Raw genomic sequence first — 19,117 nt, 5'->3', positions numbered from 1 at the left:
AATCTGTTCAGATTGTACAACTATAGCTTGAAATCGCTGTTTGTCTTTTCCCAGCCTGCAGTGGAAGCCTCCAAGCCAGCGACCCTCTCCGTAAGCTTGAGCTTCAAGTTCTTATGCCTCTCGGTACACAGCTCGTACATGGTCGATAGGTTAAACAACAGCGTATGAGACGATAAGCCAGATTCCACAAGGCCCTCCAGTATTGCGCGTCCCTAAGAAGTTTAAGTACGTGGCCATCACGTGTATCACAGATGAACATACCTCCTGTATCCGCCCAAGATACAACAAGCACACGGCTGTGTTGACGCCGACCATCTCGTCGTCCAAACTCTCCTTCAATTCCTTCCATGCTTCGAGAGCTGTCTCGTACTCTGCATCTGCCATGTCACAGAGTGCCAGGATTAGCTTCTCGACATTTTCATCATTCTCCATGGCTTGACGTGCGCATGATCTTGCGCTTTCAACGTCACCCAAGTGTAGCCATAGAAGTGCTTTGGTAAGTGCCATCTTGCCATCACCCCGATCCCGCAGGGTGCTAAGGTGATGCGCTGCGCCTGTCAGGTCTTCGAGCTCAATCAGAGCTCCAGCAACCTGGATACCGAGATCGTAGAGACGAGCTTTCCAGAGTTCCCTTGCGGAGTTGTCGTGCTGGGCCGCCGCTTTGCTGATACGGTCACGAGCTTCGCGAGCCAGGTCGTGGTAACTCATAACAGCCCGGCGATAATCGCCGAAGCCAAGCGACTGAAGGCGTATATTGAGAACTCTTAGTTCCCAAGGCACTAGGTGCTCTCCAGTAGTTTCGTCTACATACCTCCTGATGTCGTTGAGATCTTCCAAGGCTTTGACCTCCTGAGCAGCCAAGGGAGTCGCATCAATCAGAGTAAGACATGCTAGTCGAGTGTAAAGAAGCTCGAATATCCTCTTGGAATCTGTTGGGTTGATTCCTCCACTGGCTCCAGAGCCTGTGAGTTCTTGAACTGCAGCTATAGCCGCTGCTCTGAAGTGACCGCTGGCAAGGAGCTCCTCAATGGGAGCCTCAGGATCGGGCTGCTTCTGTGGGTTACGAAATGCGACAGGGACATTGAGAGGCGTCAAAGGGTGATAAATCTCTGGCCTTAGAAGAAATGAAAAGTCTTTGGGTCTAGCCTCCCCCAGTTGCGAGACTGGAGTCGCTGTAGATGAGCGCGGATGTGGCGATGATATCCTATTGCGGTGCGTGACTACTCGCTGAGGGGTCTTCGCTTGTTGAGGTGACAATAACGGGTCACTGTGGGTTAGGTGTCAACCTCGGGTCGTCATCTCATCAATAACGTTCTACTCACTCATCAAGATCGAGAGGTCCTTTCGTAGAGGATCTCGGTCGGGCTGAGACAGAGTTAGCCGTGTCGCACCGGTATCGCTCATGTTAACAATGCTCATTTGGAGACATGAGAAGCCCCGCTCATGCAGCATCAACGTCTCCCACGGGAATCATTCTGAGGCGTACTCTTCGTGATGGACTTATTTCTGGAGTGCCCTTGACTCCCTGTTCTTTGCGGTTCACTCATGGCCTCGTATTTGATGAATTATCGATGCCCTTTGATGAAGGGAAGCCTGTGATCTTGCTGCATCATGGTGTGTTCGGATAATCACCGGGAAATCCATTCCAACGACAACAACTCACGACTTCGCAATGTCAAGTCGTGAGAACTCAAATGCAAACAATTCGGAAGTTATAACGCGAAAAAGAGCACAATTTTTACGCCTACCTTATCCAAATTGTTCGATTGTAGCAAACCATCCATGCGTTAGAACTTACTAATCGCCAGTGAAACTACTTACCTATCTACCGTATCTCGGTAGGGGAGGAAAGAAAGCTCAGGACTTCGGTTCTACATGATAAGGCTAGGACGAGTATGGGATACCCATTACTGAGTTTAATTCGATACCTAATCTGAAGTATAATGCTATTTTGCTCCCTGAGGCGTGTCCCTTCACAACCTCCCAAGCTCTGATCCTTTGCCCACTGCAGACCAACCAAGCAATCTATCCCACAATGTTGCAATCACGCGCGCTCTTATAAGCTATGGCTGTTCATCGAAAATTAAAAAGAACGGAATCTTCCAGAATCAGTGGTATTTGCGATTCTTACACCCCTTGACACGCGAAGTAAACCCAAGCTTAGCCCGGCCGAAACAGTACAAACAGAGACCTTTTGCTTTAACTTCGTTCGCGAGCTTGTGAACACGTTGTTCTTCGATTGCCACTGACAAAAGTTAGTTTCGGGTTAACACGAATGGCACAAGGCCCGTCCAAACAACTGATCATGTGTGGGAAGAAGGGAAGTTTGACAATTGGTGGGTAGCCTACAGCAAAGTCGAAGCCCAAGCTCCTTGTCGGGCATTCCCGCGACATAGCTCAAGTGAGAAGGCTGCAGCTGCTTGACTAGTTTCTTGCTAAAGGTAAAGAAAGCATCGGGGTTTTGCATCCAGTAGGCGGCAGTAGTGAGTTGCCACGTCTCTTCAGGGTCGTCTGCCCAAGCATACTTCGCAAACCAATACACTGAAGCGAAAGCAAACCGCGATACCAAATCGTATTTGTCCACAAGAATCGATATCTTCTGGATATCTTCGGGGTCAAAGTCTTGTGTCGAGGGATTGGCCCCGTAGAGCACAAGGATCGTGTTGTCGAAAGCGAGAGGATCGTCATCGGGGAGCTCGAGAACCATTTCGGGATCTCCAGGCTGGCGACCGCGCAGGCGGTCGCCTTCTTCAAAATTGGGCCCGAACATTACTGCAAATACGGGCGATATTTCGCACAGAAAGGCAGACGCAATTCTAAAGAGAGTTCTGTGGGGACCAACGGCGAGGATTAAATCGCCGCCTGGAATCAAGTCCCGGACAAATCTGGATTGTGCCACAGTCTCGTTGGCCTCTTCTGGGATCGACATGACCGATTGATCGGGTGTAAGATCCATTTGAGACCAAGCGTAGCGGGCACCTTGCAAGTAAGAAGAAAAGGGTGTGTGTGTGTTGCTTGGTGTAGCAAAATGCTCAACGGGGCTCATGTCTTTTGGAGTCTGGAAGAGGAGAAGGCTGCTTGCCAAAGTGGTAGGCCAATTTCTAGCCATACCGAGGACACGGTCTTATAATTGGGTGGACTCCCTGGAGGAGGGTGATTCATGATCATCGCCGACCTCGTTGTCGTAGCATCACTTGCTTACATGCTCTGCGCTTCAGCCTCGACAAGACAACAACCGTGAAAATGTGCAAGAATTGACAAACGCATCTCAAGGAGCTGAAACTGGTCAAAGTTCAAGTCCAAACTTCCAATCTTGTTTTCCCAAGATTTTGAGAGTCTATTCTGAAGCATATGCTCACCTTCCGGAAGTCTCGTACCTTGACTTCGGTGATACGTGACTACCTTACGCAACCAATTGACTCTGATAAGCCTCTCTCGTTCTGCGTGACTCTCTGCATATCTGAGCATCAAATGAGTGACTTTTGATTTGCCTTTTCGTCTTCGTGATTCTGTGTCTGCGCTTTCTCGTGGCGTGGCTTTTGAGTGACATACATGTACCAGACTGAGAATGTCTTCATGGCCCTTGCCACAGATGGAGAAACACTGGCCTATCAATACCGGCAACCAACAGTTCTAGTTACTTCTACGTATGACTCTTCGCTCTTCGACTTCGTTGATCCTCAAGCTCAAGAGTGTTATTTTGAGTTGATAGCCCCCACAGCTGATGGCTCACATCACGCGCCTCGCACGATCCTCAAGCTCCGCGTAGATTTCTTTGGCAGTATATACTGCCTGTCCGTCTAAATACCACAAGGGTTCGTGGTCCGGGATCGTCTGCCATTATTCTCGCCAACGCTTCTCCCATGTACACGACGCCGTCGTCGTCCTTCTTGTTGTTATTGGTCGACTTTTCGCTCTTCAACTTCCTTGACGAGAAAGTTCTGCACAGACTTCTCTGGTAGTTTGTACTGCCTATCCATGTGCTCTCGTTTCTCCTGCCCCGTCCAATCCCTGATCCTTCTCTCTCTCGAAACCATTGGTCTTCTTGAAGCGATACTTTTTGTTACTTGTCACTTTGTTCCGGTCATGTTATCCGCCTTCGCAGTATATAGCACTCCGTCCTTTCCCCTTTCATCCTCCCACAACCCCCGCCGATACCCAGTCACATTCCAAAGTCACATATACGACTCCTGGCATCTCTAAACCACCACTATGCCGATCCTAAATCCCAGTCCCGAATCCTCTACCACACGGCCAGACTCAAACCAGAGCATGCCAAACCAAGAGGGTGTAAGCCTGGTTGAGGGTAGGGAACCTCTTGCTTGCTCCTTTCGTTTTACTGACCATGCTTTAGGGACACCAAAACGCGAGATAGACATAATAAGCGACGGTAATCTTGTACTTGTCGTCGGACCAGATAAAAAGCGCATCATAATCACAATTCAGGCTGCCCGCGTGTGTTCAAGTGTTCTTGCAGACATGCTTGATCAACTCGATATCACTGACGCTGACAATACGGGTGGGGTTCATGAGCTTTTGCTTCCAAACGACAGTCCTACCGCGACTAGAAACGCATTTGGCAGCATCTATCCTGGCAATCCCCATGCGGACGATCTGTTACCAGCAGAGATCTACGATGTGGTCGTGTTTGCCAGGAAGTATAAGATGATTCCCGAATTCAAGAAGGTTGCCCCAAACTGGTTCCGCCCAAGATTTTGCGGCATCAGCCTTCATCCGGTACATGAGTTCTTTGGTCTGGGAGAATGCTGGCACCTGATGATGGCAGCGCATTATATGCGTCTAGATGATCCCGATGCTCTCCCTGATCTCCATTTTGCATTCTCCAAACTGAGCGAGCGACTGGTGAGGGACAGGGACTCATATCATAATGCCCGATTATTAGAACCGGGGCCAGATGCTCGCGATATTGAAGTCGATATCTACTGTAAGATACTCATCCCCCTTCATAATGCATAACTGACTTGAATCGAACCAGACTCGATTCGTGAGGCCAGGCGGAAGTACGCAATAGAACTGGAACAACATCGTCAATTTCGCTGTATGGGAGGCGCTGGACCATGCATCGAATCAATATTTACATGGCGCTATGAAAGCTTCTACTTGTGTCGGCCCTGAACATAAAGAACATGAACAATTATTTTAGCGGGTTTCAAGAGAGCTTGAATTCGATGAGTACCAAAATCTTCACAGAATTTACCAAGAGTTGGAGGAAGTTCAAAATTGGTCAAAAGTTGGGTTGTTGGTCTCTTTCATTTTGACTTTAGCAAGTAAATGTCTGGTCTTTCTTATCTTAGACTGTTTTTTCTCGGTTTAGATAACCTTTTCTCATCTTGGACTACTCACGGTAAAAGATGTGAGGCGAGATCGCGCACAGGGCTCGGCTTAATGATGGATCGCAGTAGGGGAATTCAGCTCAAACTGGTCCAAAACAAATCGCGTACAATCAGAATGTTCATTGAGGGAGACTCGGTCCAAATATTCCTTTTTTCCTTTTGGCCTCCCCAAAGACTGATGCACTCATCCCAAATTTCCCTTACTTCAGCCGACTCCATGGATCATGGCGATCAGGATAGCTACATCCTGCACACTGCTGAGTAAAAGACTCGGTTGCGTGAGAAAAGCAGAACAAACAGAGGCCCCAATCACTCCAATAATTATGCTTGTCCTGCAACTTGAGGTGTGTGTTGCGCAGTTCTTCAATGGCCACTAGATGAGTATTGTCAGTATATGCCAATGTCTTGTAATAGTTCGTGACTTACTTCCAAGGCGCAGACCAGTATGTTTGTCGTGAAAGTGGTTTATGAACTCGATCACGCTAGTAGTCTTCGGGCGCATATTCTTGGTTACGTCGAAAAATGCCCAGTCGACCTTGAGTATGTATGCCACAACCAAGGTGTTCCATTCATTTTCGGTAATCACATCCACATTGTCGGTCTTGGCGGCGTTGAGAAGCCAGAAGGATGCGAACACCTGGAGACGCTCGACCATTCCGTACTTGTCTGCAAGAATGGCGATCTCCTTGGCCTCACTCATCGAGAACTTCGTGGCGCCTGGGTCTGAGCTGTAAAGGGTGCGCAATACCTGGTCCATTGGCTGTTCCTTGTCTTCGGGGAGGATGATTTCAATAGGGCCGTCATGATCGGATTTATTCTCGAGGGCTTCTCTTTATTTCATCGGTGCACTGAGCATAGCTCGGAAGACGGGGGAGATGAGTTTGAGAAAGTGCGAAGAGACCTGAATCTTGTGCTGGCTTGGGCCAACCACGAGCATAACATCGCCGTCGGGAATGCTTTGGGTTACAGAACCTTCTACTTAAGATTTTAGTAATTTTCAAAGCTGGGCGATGGAATACCACTATAACATAACCTGAACATCACCTCCGTCGGCGTTGAGAACGGGGCGCGAACTCTCCATCTCGCGAATGTGCGTGTTGAAGATGATGGGTGAAGATGAAGGGCACAGAGAGAGATGCCGTTTGTGAGAATATTCTGATTCTCCAGGCTCGCACGGCTTACTCCAAGCATAAGAAGATTGGTTCGGTCTGAAAGCACCCGACAGGTGCCAACAGCTGGCAGTGAATCATTACCCGACTCCCAGAATTGACTCGCCCTTCGATCTCGGATATTTGCCATCATCATGTTGATTGTAGGATAGAATTGCAATCTTTATATCAAACTGTCACAGAATGTGAATGAGTTTTAGTGCTTTGTTATTGGCAATGCCTAACATAAGTTACCATAAAATTAGTATGAAACACCTTTCCGTTGCTTGCTTGGTCTTAAGCATCAAGTTTGCGTGAGGTCAACGTCAAACGACTCCGAGCCTACATCATTCAGGCTTGCTTCAGAGCAATCCAATAACCAATCAGTCGGTACTGTGACAAGAAACAAGAGTGTTATCGCAAAAGGCTACACAAACAAGGGGGTCAACAAGGTCAGCAAACTTACAGCGACCGTCTATAAATACAAGGCAGCGCCCTCGCTCAGCATCGTTAAAACATTCCTTTACTTGTCTTCAAATCATCAAGGCATCCTATTAAATTTCTCTTACTTAAGTATTCTATTCAAGTCTTGCAAAAAACATGTTCATTTTTGCCGTTGCAGGATGTCAGAGCTACGACACTCCTGTTTGAGGCACAGACAGCAAGAGACCACAAGATGGCCTCACCTTGGGGTACAAACACTCATAGAACATGATACATTGACCGTTGGTATAATATAGAGGTGATTTTGTTCTAAGCCATTGACATAAACTTCCTCCTCATTCTTCCCAACACCAAGAAGAGTGGTATGAGCCCTGCTTTCGCGCAGCTGACGAAGTTAATTTCTTTCAGTAACTCTACTCGTACCAAACGGGATGCTTGTCCTCGCCACTGGTGAAGCTCGCATAAGGGCTCAATTAACCCAATCATTTCTTTGCGAGAGAGATATCTCCGTATTTTCTGCACAATACCGCTCCCTTTCAGGCTTCACCGTTGTCTCCAACTGGACCCTCAATCTCGTCACTATATGAGCATCTCCGGGCTACAGTTTCTTATTGTCTATCGTTCGTAACTTAACGGACAGCATGACCTCCGCAGAACACCCCTGGAGTGTCCTCAAAGCCTCGGAAGGCCCTGGTGTTGCACCAGAGGCAGAGATCAACAGAGCCCAACCCTTTGGTTAAGTCTTTCTATAACAGAGATCCAGTTTATAGTTACAAACACACCAAACCAATCATTCCTGGTACTCCATATGGTGCTGGTGATAGAGAGACTTGAAGTTTCCCTGGCCGTCCAGAACATTCAAGCCTGTCCAGTGCAGCCAAGTCATTCCGTATGCTGTTTCCTACTACCGCCCTGCCATCAGCCCTGCCGGTGGTCATCGCAGTCATGTGCACTATATTTTATATCTACATTTACTGTCCCACTTATTATATACCACTTTTGGACATGTGTCAGTCACTGGCAGCTAAGCCTCGGCGGTTGTTCATGAAAATGGAACAGCAACTCACAAATTATTGACTTGCTCACCTTCTCAGTCCTATAAAGCTTGAGGAACCTCAAGCCTCAAGCCAGGTCTTGGAAACACAACACATTCCCATTATATCAACTATGTCTATAAACGCCGACCAATTTGCCGCTCAGAACGCTGAAACAATGTATCATCGTCTTTGCCCCTTAACTTCCTCAATTTCATTGAACTTTTCCTTCTTCATAAATCTAGGTATACAACTCTCTCTACTCCAACCTTACAAGCTTAATATGTCGTCGGAAACAGGTATGTGATAGTATCATCTGCTATTCCGGGTCTGCTCTGATATTCAGCAGAAAACAACATCCCTGACGAAGTTGTTATCCCGAACGGAGACGTAGTCCTCGTCGTCGGTCAAGAAAAATGGCGAATTAAAATCACTTCCAAGTTCTTAATTCTTGTCACTATATAAGCATCTCCGGATTACAGTTTCTATGCTCCCCATTATTCGTACACTAAGTCGTTATTACTTTGCGAATGAAAGTCAATGAGGCACACACACGATGAAACAATCATTCCTGATGCCTCATATTGTGCCCAGGATGGAAAGACTGCGATGGTAAATGGACCAACTTGGGATTGCTGTCAATAACACTCAGGAGACGGTTTTGCGGTACGATCAAGTGCTCTCTGGCGGGTGTTCGTACATCTTCCCTTGTGTCTCACTTATAATATACCCAAGACCCGGCTTCGAATTAACGCTGTCCCGATTGAGACTTAATGGAGTCAACCCCAGATGAACATGACCAGCCCTGTCAGTCCCGCGAAGGGTCTTTGGACAACCTTAACATTAAGCAGCCTCAAGATGGATGCTCGGCGGCGGGTGTCAGTCATTGGCAGCTAACACTCAGTGATTGTTCATGAAACCAGAATAACCGAGCCCACAAATTATTGACCGTCGCTTCTCAGTCCTGTATCATCGCCTTTGTCTCTTTTCCTCCTCAACTCCATTAACCATGTCGCCAGAGACCAGTATGTTATAGTATCCTCCAGTACTCCAGGTCTGCTCTAGCACATTTAGTCCCAGACGAATCAGTCATTGCCGGCGGTGATATCATTCTCGTCGTCGGCCAAGGCAAGAAGCGAATCCAGGTCTCTTCGGAGTTCCTCATTCAGGCATCCCCGGTTTTCGACGCGATGCTGCACCTAAAGTTCTCGGAATGCAACAGGTTTCATGAGCGTAATGAGCTACCAGTCGAGATCAAGCTCCCAGAAGACGACGGGGTGGCGACCACCCAAGCGTTACGAACTCTCTATGGGTCAGACCCAGACATGCTACTCCTCGACCTTGATGAGATCCAGAAAGTCGCCATTTTCGCAGACAAATACAATATGTCGCCTCGTTTTTCCATGGCTGCCACTGGCTGGATGAGCTGCGAGCCAGTCAACCTCGACCAAGCTTGGAAGCTGATGACGGCCTCATATTGGTTCAACCTCGAAGGTTCGTTTAGAGCCATGAGCGAACACGTCGTGGTAAAGATGAACCACGCACAGATCTTTCGTCTGGCTCACCAGACTCACGTTGTCGGCCTAGGCCTAAAGCTAGGCAGTGAGTTCTTACCAATATACATCCTCTTATCTTGTTGTGATATGATGCTGACTTTTGAGAACAACGGCCCTTCTTATGTTTCACTATGCACTCTCACAGCACATGGGGCATCCAAAGGGAGGCCTATGTCTACGGTGCTTCAAAATTACGGCAGGCGATCCCGTGGGCATGCAGCCAGGTTGCCCCAATCCATCCAACCACCGGTCTGGTTGATTGTGTCAATCTACGCATTGGCGGGTGCACGGGAGTCTGGCCATGTCAGATACATCGGCGGAGAGGAAGAGTGACCTGCATAAATGCAAGACAAAGGCAAGCCATGGTTCAATGCTAAGTTTGGGTCTTTAATATGAGTGGCGGAACAAGCATCCTAGTTGATTATATGCTTTCCGGTCTATAACTTCTCTGCCCATGTTACTAGACGCTTGTAATTAAACGTTTTGTTTTTTTCCCCTGGCGGCCTCCCAGCGACAAGCGTGCCGTTGGGCACTACCTTTATTAAGGAGACTCAGACGACTCCAACTTTACACTTTCCCAGGCCCTAATGTACCCTGCAAGGAATGCATCCAGCGTCTTCTCGAATACGGCCATCCCATCGCATATATCGCCGGCTCTCGTTCCTCGTGCAAGCGCTGCTCGAAGGTGAAGTCCAGTTGTACCTAACGAAGTAACTTATTCGCCACCTCCCCAGGCTTATGCCGTCTCGTTCGAGAGATCCAAGAGAACACCAAGACCTATAAGCACATCGTCGGCGGGAAGCAGACCTTTGACACCTACGTCGCAGCTCAGCCATGCAGACTGGATTTATGTTGTACTATACCGCCTGAAGTTTGCCGGTCAGTCTATCAATTTCATAAATCCCAGTTATTAAATATGCACCATGTTCCATCGCCCGTGTGACCCTTCTTCCATGTTCAAGCTCTGGGCATCAAATCCTCCCTTCTGACTTCATCTGACGAGGCATTAATGTTCCAGCACTTCAATCAGCTAGTAAGATTTCTCATTCAGTATTACCTTGTCTTCTTTCTGCCAGGAGTACTCAAGTTGGTGGGTTCTTATGACGGAAAGGGGGATTCAGTGTACGAGAACTGCCACTGTTAGCGTTGTTTACTTGGTTCACGATAAGGCTGCGCCTCTCATGTGTCGAGATACAGAAGCGAATTTGGAGAGTCTGTTTGGCTTTCTTTGGTTATATATTCAAAAGCAACTCGTATTATTCACTACATATTCTGGAGCGTTGATCCTGGCTTACAAAACATCACATAGAAATCGGTATCTAGGAGGCCCTGAACTTCCAGGCCGAGTCACTGTTTACAATGAGCAGCTTATAATGTAAATAAAGTCTTCCTCATATCTCCATGTACTCTTTGTTCTGTTTTTCTGAAATCTTCTTCAATTGTTTAATCTCATATGGTAAAAAGCGCAGCTTATCAAGCTTTTCTTTGCAGTTTCAGTCCTTCCCCCCAAGCCACTCATTTGACTGTGTAAGTGACGAAGTTGTGCTGCCGCTAGCAGTGTGGGCATCTTTAGGTAACGTTTTGTAGCAACTAAAAATACCCTTTTTCTTAAAGCTCATTGCCGCGATAAACCATGTGAGTCGATGAATAGATTTGGAGGCCGGTAGACTTTCCTAGGTTCATACTTGGTCATCTTCTGTTATGAGGAAACATTACGCAAGCCTCGGACGTGGCGCGCAACATGAGCCAAACATCCTCAGATGAACTTGGGGGACGATATACTGTTGAACATGTGGAGTCAAATTCGTCGTGGAAGCTTACTGCGATGGTTATTGCATGATGCTGGCTTGCAGAGACCTGCCTGTCCGAATAAAAGACTTGCTGATACTGAAGAACTACCTTTCCAATCGGAACAGGTAGGCGGCCTGGTGGTCTGGCTGGGTTGTTGTCGCCGCTGGGCAGAACCTCTCCACCATGTCATATTTATTTGCCGAGGCAGACGTCTCGGATGCCCCGAGGCTCTGCAGTGAGTTACTCGATGTCTGACCCATAGAGCACCCGGAGCGCAATTATCATTGCGATACATTCCCGCTTGGGCATGGAATAGAGCACATTGGTGTGGTCTCGGGTGATATATATAAGGCGTTTTGCTGGTGATGTGGGTGGAACCGCGTCTTTGCTGCGTTTGAGTCGCGGTATCGTCGTGTTGGAGATTCTTTGGATGTTGCGTTCGGGGCTGAGGGGGGTGAGTGCCGACCACTCTTTCTCAAATTGAAAGGCGTCGAGGTCTTCTCTTGACACCACCTCTCCGGAGTATGAGAAGATGTTCTTGATGATGGCGTTGAAGTCGCGGCGCACCAGTCTTATTGGCAATAGCGAATCTATGTATACGGATGCCTTTGCACTGGGTTGAGACAATGTCTTGCACTCTGGCAGGATCTTAGCTTTATTCGTCACGACAGCGAGCTTCAGGATCATCCTGAGCAGGTCAGGTGCGAGCCGATTGAATGGGTGTTGTGACGCTTCTGCATCGCGCTAGGTCAGTCTGGATCGAGGCCATCGGATCCCAGATGACTGACCTTGCTGTGAGGCTCATTGGGCTCATATAGCGATATGTAAATATGGCCTGATTGTGGAGGGTGAAGGATCCTAGGTAAGATTCGGAGGCGAAATATGTCTTTGTAAGCTCACGATTATCTTATGGTTTGACGATTATGGGTGTCACTCTAGCAATTCGCATAGGTCTTTCGTTTATTGTCATTGTAAACATTCATCGACGGCTAACTTTTCACTGTAAGATTGACTCAGCCTTCTAGAACATCGAATATCACAGCACCAGGTGCCGACGTGTCCGCCAACACCCAGGCTGTTGAGCCAGTTCTCATTTACCAGTTAAGGCTCCATGGGACAAGGTTTTCCTGTCGAGACGAAAGGCGCTTGCGTGATTGATGTTATCGATGATCCCTACAGACGCGAAAGTTGCTTCTCGATATCCCGATGTCGTCCAACGAAACTTGATACCATTCTTCCTTGTTTGTGGGCTTACCACAGATGCCGCCTTGTGAAGCAGTAACGCGCTCGTTCAACGAAGCTCTCCTTGGCTGTGGAAAGGCATCGAAGGCAGAGGCCAATCTCCACGTGGTTTGTGAAGTTTGCGAGCCGCACAGATTCTATGGCCACTATTCTAATCGGGACTTCCATAATGGTCTTGTCTGAAAAATGGCTTACTGCCCGACTCCAAACCAAGGTGCTCTTTGGGTGTTCCCGGGGCATATTTTAGAACCGGGGCATCAGTGCGAATGAAAAGCTGGATGATGAAGAAACCTTCGCCTTGGTCAAGCCAGTGTGTCGCGATAACAAGTTCGAACCCTGCTTGAAGATGGGATCTGTTGACTGAGCCCGTTGCTGTTTCACGCCAGAGGGGGCAGATAGGTTCGAAGCGATGTCTACCTCAGGGGGGTAAAGGACGCAGGGTTTGATCCGTAAAGGATCTGGACGATGGTACACTGACTCCGGATCATCCTTCTGAATCTCAACACGAGTCTGTTGTCCGTCAACTCGATCAACGAGGTTTTTTTGGGGGGTTTTTTTGGTTTTTTTCCTTGGTGTCGTTGAGTAAGAAGCTCTCTCGTTGATCCAACCCTCCCCGTTGATGTCCCGGCATACAGCCAGACTTGGACCATCTTGGCCCCAACGACCAGCATGATGTCGTAGAGTTGCCAAGTTTACAGAATGGCTGAACTCAATACTTATCAAACCACCTTCACAAGCTTTAACGAAAGGTTCCTCAGTACTTAGCCCTCACAAAATCCCAATAGACTCTACTCATCTTCTCTCTCGTCTTTTTCTTCTTGCAAGCACACACCATCAACCAAAAATCCATCAATCCACTATACAATCTCAAGTTATTCATTCAGATATCATCACCAATTCTATCTACCAGACCAGTCAGTCTAGACACCTCACCGAGCCTTTCAATCACTAGAAGACAAGAACATTGCGTGCAAAGCGCAGCCATGCCAGGTACTATTGTACGCGTTTCAAAGAAGGAACTTGAGGAACTCATTAAGAGTGTCCTTCATGAGGAGCTGCAGCCCATAAAAGACAGGCTTGATGCCATCAACAAGATGCTCGATGACCTGACGAACCAGGGTCTGGCACCTAAGACTCCTCCTAAGGAAACCGATATTCGACCTCAGGATTAGAGGCTTATGCGTAAGTTCCAAACTTCTATACATGAATCTTATCTCTTATTTACTAATTGTCATCTCTAGTCAGCCAAGCTTGAAGCTCGCAGAGAGTGGCGACGGGAAATACTTGTAGGGAGCATCAACGGGTCCAAGTATGTTTCTTTCTCGCACGGCCAACAAGACGAGGAATCTATCGCGTATCGTACCCTACCTCACCATTGACGTCTCGGACAAATCTTCACGCAGCTAGGCCACGACGAAAGAAGGGCATCATGTAGCTTGACCAATGTCAATGGGATACTTAAGCAACCAGATCAGACAATTCGATACCATCAACCCCATTATTTAAGAGACACGGCTCATGTGTCTCCTACAAGCCCTGTTTCTGAGCTATTGGCAATGCTAGCTATAGCAAACTCATTCTTGCTTCACCAGAAACGTGTAGAGGACATTGAGAGATTGCGAACAGGCCTTTGGGTGACAGAAATACGTTCTTAGAGAGGAAGAAGAAGGCACTTGATCACTTGTTCTCCCCATAAAACCTCGTGCCCAACGGATTAAGACGATGTTTTTCGTGAGTGCTACAATATATGTAACCAATTCTTTGAGACTTTTCACTTCTCAGATAAGAAGAAGTGTTCCAGTGTTAATTAGAGTTGGTGAGAAAGAAAAGCGCCCAGAGGACGACAGAGACTATGGCGTTCTTAAGCAAGACAAGCTACAGATTAATATAATAATCACATTTGAGGCAGTCTAGTAAATGCGACAACTTTTTATTTATTTTCTAACTCTACCTTAGCAACCTCGTACATACTTAGGTATTGGGTCCTTCAGTTAGGTAGGGACTTGAACCTGAAGTCAGTGGTAAGACCAGTGTCATCGGAGCTGCACAGGGTAGCCTCCCCACTAAAATTTGTCTCAGTACACTTCCATCCCAACCCAGCTTGCTTCCATCTCTATCACTCACAACTCATCATGAGAACTCGGAGGTCCAATCGCACGAAGCGATATACAGTAGAGAAGTACGACTTCGAAGGTAGTTCCGACGAAGAAGCTCTAGATCGCGCTTCCAAGCACGCAGAGCGGGACGAAAACTTTGATGAGGCTGCCGCTGCAGAAGAAAGTGCCGAAGAGCTCGCCCTTGGTCAAGAGCACGACGAAAATGATGATGCAGAATCCGACGGTCCTGTGAGCGAACCAGATGGCATTCTGGACAGATTTTCGCGTCAACGGGTCAAGCCTATTAGGCCCTTCAACGTTCGTGCAGCGGGCGTCACTGGATACCTCGATCTTGAGCCTGTGGCGGATGGACGCATTGTGAGATCGTACTGGGGGCCCTACGACCGCGGATTTAAAGGCAAGCAGCTCGTTGAGGCATGGTACGGACGTCATGAGGATGGTGTCAAATTGGTCACGGGTATGCTGGATCGTTGGATGGACTGGACAGTGCTTCCTCCGAAAATTCAGGATGATGAGGGTCAGAAAGATCGAGGTGTTTGGTCCCCTAGCTATTTCGAAAGGGAGGCTTACAGCGCCGAGCATTGGTATGAGCGCGTCAGGGAGAGTTTGCCAGAAGCCGACGCGATGGTACCACTGTCGACTGAGGAAGTTCCACGATACCAGTCTAAGAGAGAGCCAATGCCAGTATTATTAGGGCCGCCCATATCGCAACAAGAGGTCAAATTCGAACCTGGTGACGCATACTCTATATCTCAGAATGGCCTCCCAATGCAAAATGACGACGCGCCCCTTGGGTGGATTTTAGATGCCGGCGGTATCGTCACCAGTATGGACTGGGCGCCTCTGAACAACGCCAACTCGCCGCAACTTCTAGCCCTGTGCGTTATTCCACACTCCGATCAGGAACTCTACGATTACGAACAGGAATCTTTGAATCCAGAGTTCCAAAAGTACGGTACTGTGCAGCTATGGGAGTTCGTCGGAGAGAGGCAAGAGAATGGCTTTGCTCGACCTTCAATGCAACCTCCGATACTGCGCAAGACGATATGTCTCGAATTTGGGCGGGCTCGAAGAGTGAAATGGAGTCCTGCATGCGGCTTCTTGGCCATTCTTTGCGACGATGGAAACGTGTACGTAGTGGAAGCTGGTGACGGCGGAGGAGGGAGTTATGGTGAGTTCAGTGTCTTACTGGTACCAGTCCAATAGCTAACAGTGTTCAGAAAAGGTTGTGCAGCCAATAGCTGTATTTGGCTTTCCAGATGAAGATGCCAAGGCGACAGCTCTTACGTGGATCAACTTCAATCGGTTGGTTGTAGGTTATACTGACGGTTCTATTGCTCTTTGGTCCCTCCGTCCTCATCGCCTCCTATCTCGACATCCTGTCCACCACAACATCGTGGTCGATCTCGTCTCTGGCTATCCAGCAATGCCCTATCTCGTTGCCTCAACCCCTGTCGGCGGAACTGTCAAGCTGCTTGACCTCCGTGCACCAAGCTACGAGTCAACCGAAGTCCAGAACCTTACAGTCGGAACACAACCGAATCTGCTTGGATACAGCGATCACCTGCTTGGTTTCTACTCCATATATCCATCTGCCGGTGTGCTCAATACCCACATCGGCTTCATGCACCATTCGCAATTCCCTGTTGCGCGCCGCGTCTTTACAGGGGAAAGTTTCCCTTCCTGTCTAGCAGTCGGACGAACACACCCATACCTCCTCGTCGGTTCTCTAGACGGCTCACTGTGGGCTATCAATCCCCAAGTTGAACTCTTCACCACGAGGCGTGAGCCCACGGACCGCATCCGAGTTTTCCATCATGAGCATCGCCCCGCAAAGCTTTTCCCAGCCGGGTCACCCGCGGCGGCACGAGGAGTGTCAAGAATAGCGACAGGCTTCATATTGGAGCGCGGCCTAACTAAGCATTCGGCCCATAAACCGCCGGTCAAGAAAGGGAAGAAGCCAAAGAAGAAGGATACCGACACAGCTGTCGGAGACGATGAAGAAGAAGGGGGCGCAATCATGGATCCGACCCGAGCCATCATCTACGAGCCATTGACAAGGATCACGGTGGCCGAATGGAATCCTAACGAAGAGTATGGATGTTGGGCTGCTGTGGCGATGGGCTCAGGTCTGGTGAGGATCACAGATCTCGGCTTGACGATAACAGAAGAGGAAGAAAATTAGTCCATGAGACATTGAGAACCCATAATGGTGTGGTGGTAGTCGAAAGCCTTGGCCATACCGTAAAAGTGTGTAACGGCTGCAAGGATGACGAAAATATGAAAGATCTGATGCGAGCTTCCCCAGATATCGAAGGCGCCAGGTGCGCTTCTCTCGGGCCAACGAGCCTATCAAGTCAGATTTGGATGCTTTACGTGAAGAGTCAGGGAGGACATACCGCATAGAGTACAGCGCCAAAGATGTACATGACACCGTGGAGGAGAACCCAGCTTAGACTCATGCGATCTTCAAGACCTTGGTAACCATAGATGAAGAGGCCATGGATGACAGGGACAACGCCAGATAGACCAAGGCCGATGAACATCATTGCACGATACGGACGCCATGCGGGGGTCCGGAAGCGCTCGACCCATGAAACGATTGTGCATCCAAGACCGAGTATACATATCTACTTTGTCAGTGAATTTCTCTACCATCAGTAAACAACATCATAGACTTACAACCCATAGATAGGAGGCCATCAGATTAGGCAGACAGAAGAAGCCGTAATACAGAGCTGGAACGTAGCTTCCAACGATCAAAGCCACGATGCCTGTGTAATCCAACTTGTTCCCCCACTTCGAAACAGTATCGCTGTGATTCGACAGAGTGTGGTACGTGGCACTCATCCCCAGACACACAACAGCGCCCCCAAAGAAGCATGCAAAGACGAGTACATCAGCGCTACTTGCGCTTTCGTACCGTGGACGGACAGCTCGGTCAACGTATGCTGCACTAGCGAGAAAGACTATGGCACCGAGGAGGTGAGACCAGATGTTTACGGACTCATTGTGGAGGTAGAAGAGGGAGCGGAATGAATGGGCATAAGAGCCGTGAGATTGGCGGTAGCCCGAAAGGATGAAGGCATTGTCGCGACGCCAGGCTGGGAGTTCATCCCAGAGAATGAGAAGAGATTGCTCGACCTTTGATTCGAAGCTCTTGGCGGCATTGATAAGGTTGTCTGTGGCTGAAGGCCGGCGATTGCGAACGCCGTAGGGCTGAGTTTCGGCCATGATGAAATGAGGCTATCCAGACTTGGAACAAAGGCAGCTAGGTTCTGGAACTTTGCATAGAATCATTAACCGACAATTAGCTTTTGTCCCTGCGTCCTAGTTCTCGATTTATATATGAACCAAGTTCCACTTCTCCGGTCGTTTATTGTTGTGTTGTTGGACCAGGGTAGTTTTGTTGGGACAAGCACATGAAAAGACACGCAACGTGCTCCGAGGCTAAAGACAAATCGATGATGGACGGTTAACGAAAGAAGGCCTCTAGAAGCGTCGTAGAAGTTCCACTCGATTTTAGTCGAAGACCCTGTTTTAATGCAAAAGAAGTTATGATGGACTTGAAAATGGAGATGAAAGTCTTTGGCGAGAGATCTGCTGTTCACTGGAGAAATCCACAAGCGAGGTGCACTAATACAGTGGAGGTTTTACCATCATAACATCGACGTTCTAGCATTTCTACGATCATGACTACTCTCAAATTGAATTGCACGGAAATAACGAGGCACTGCAGTCAGCATTTGTGTCAGCATAGAATTCATTTATCGTTAGCCATCGCGCGAAAATATCGTGATCAGTGAGCGCCAATGTCTAAAACGCCTAAAACACGCAGGCTGCCTGTCTGATGCGCTCACGCCATCCAAAGCCGCCAGGGATATCTCGAGTCTTCGCTCAATCGTCGCTAGAACCAGGCGAAACGTCTATTTCTTTCCGCTCTTCTTGATGCCCTGGCCACCGGTGTTGAGAGGGCCCTTGCCTCCAGCCTTAGCGGCAAGTTCCTTGCGAGCCTTCTCGTCTGTATCGCAGTTGTTAGTGTGATGTTTCTTTGTGGTTTTCGCCTTTTGAGGTTCGTACCGGCGCGCTTCTTCTCGAGGAAAGCCTTGTCATCCTCGTCGAGGTCCTTCTGGGCCTTCTTGGCCTGCTTCAAGGGCTTGACCTTGCCGCCTGTGGTTTGGAGGGGTTAGTTTTCTGTCTCTGTAGGAATTTAGTCGGAGAGATTGAGCAAACCTTCTCGGTTAGCGCCGCCCATTTTGATATATGTAGAGTGAAAGAGAGTCTTGAGTTGTGTTTAAAAGGAGGCAAAGCTGCGGTTGAGGAAACAAAGATTGTCGCGAGAGGGAAAAGTTGCCTCCCGCTTATTGACTTTTGTCCAGGCCCTCTCGCGCTCAGCACAGCCCAGCCCACTCACTGGCTGGCAGCGGTGAG

General features: G+C 48.4%; 8 protein-coding genes across 8 annotated transcripts; 3 read left to right on the top strand and 5 right to left on the bottom strand.

Moving 5' to 3' along the window:
- Positions 1–20: 20 nt before the first annotated feature.
- On the bottom strand, positions 21–1,404 carry FMAN_12782 (uncharacterized protein; the record flags this gene model as incomplete). The annotated part of the gene is made up of 3 exons (XM_041823263.1): positions 21–212; positions 262–1,241; positions 1,323–1,404. The coding sequence occupies 3 exons, from the start codon at positions 1,402–1,404 to the stop codon at positions 21–23; spliced, it is 1,254 nt and encodes a 417-aa protein (XP_041688862.1).
- Positions 1,405–2,108: 704 nt separating this feature from the next.
- On the bottom strand, positions 2,109–2,770 carry FMAN_12781 (uncharacterized protein; the record flags this gene model as incomplete). Its single annotated transcript, XM_041823262.1, has 2 exons — positions 2,109–2,245; positions 2,350–2,770. 2 exons carry the CDS (start codon positions 2,768–2,770, stop codon positions 2,109–2,111), a joined length of 558 nt encoding a protein of 185 aa, XP_041688861.1.
- A 1,442-nt stretch (positions 2,771–4,212) lies between these two features.
- Positions 4,213–4,977, top strand: FMAN_12780 (uncharacterized protein; the record flags this gene model as incomplete). The annotated part of the gene is made up of 2 exons (XM_041823261.1): positions 4,213–4,306; positions 4,355–4,977. 2 exons carry the CDS (start codon positions 4,213–4,215, stop codon positions 4,975–4,977), a joined length of 717 nt encoding a protein of 238 aa, XP_041688860.1.
- Positions 4,978–5,554: 577 nt separating this feature from the next.
- Positions 5,555–6,111, bottom strand: FMAN_12779 (uncharacterized protein; the record flags this gene model as incomplete). The annotated part of the gene is made up of 2 exons (XM_041823260.1): positions 5,555–5,727; positions 5,781–6,111. 2 exons carry the CDS (start codon positions 6,109–6,111, stop codon positions 5,555–5,557), a joined length of 504 nt encoding a protein of 167 aa, XP_041688859.1.
- Positions 6,112–8,989: 2,878 nt separating this feature from the next.
- FMAN_12778 (uncharacterized protein) lies at positions 8,990–9,869 on the top strand (the record flags this gene model as incomplete). The annotated part of the gene is made up of 3 exons (XM_041823259.1): positions 8,990–9,005; positions 9,055–9,582; positions 9,682–9,869. 3 exons carry the CDS (start codon positions 8,990–8,992, stop codon positions 9,867–9,869), a joined length of 732 nt encoding a protein of 243 aa, XP_041688858.1.
- A 4,832-nt stretch (positions 9,870–14,701) lies between these two features.
- Positions 14,702–16,871, top strand: FMAN_12777 (uncharacterized protein; the record flags this gene model as incomplete). The annotated part of the gene is made up of 2 exons (XM_041823258.1): positions 14,702–15,857; positions 15,907–16,871. 2 exons carry the CDS (start codon positions 14,702–14,704, stop codon positions 16,869–16,871), a joined length of 2,121 nt encoding a protein of 706 aa, XP_041688857.1.
- FMAN_12776 (uncharacterized protein) lies at positions 16,868–17,920 on the bottom strand (the record flags this gene model as incomplete). The annotated part of the gene is made up of 3 exons (XM_041823257.1): positions 16,868–17,035; positions 17,086–17,316; positions 17,369–17,920. The coding sequence occupies 3 exons, from the start codon at positions 17,918–17,920 to the stop codon at positions 16,868–16,870; spliced, it is 951 nt and encodes a 316-aa protein (XP_041688856.1).
- Positions 17,921–18,612: 692 nt separating this feature from the next.
- Positions 18,613–18,941, bottom strand: FMAN_12775 (uncharacterized protein; the record flags this gene model as incomplete). Its single annotated transcript, XM_041823256.1, has 3 exons — positions 18,613–18,707; positions 18,767–18,856; positions 18,920–18,941. 3 exons carry the CDS (start codon positions 18,939–18,941, stop codon positions 18,613–18,615), a joined length of 207 nt encoding a protein of 68 aa, XP_041688855.1.
- Between the last annotated feature and the right edge of the window lie 176 nt (positions 18,942–19,117).

This window comes from Fusarium mangiferae (genome assembly GCF_900044065.1).
Source record: "Fusarium mangiferae strain MRC7560 genome assembly, contig: FMAN_scaffold015, whole genome shotgun sequence".
Classification (NCBI taxonomy): Eukaryota; Fungi; Ascomycota; class Sordariomycetes; order Hypocreales; family Nectriaceae; genus Fusarium; species Fusarium mangiferae.
This window is presented reverse-complemented; position numbering and strand designations above follow the sequence as displayed.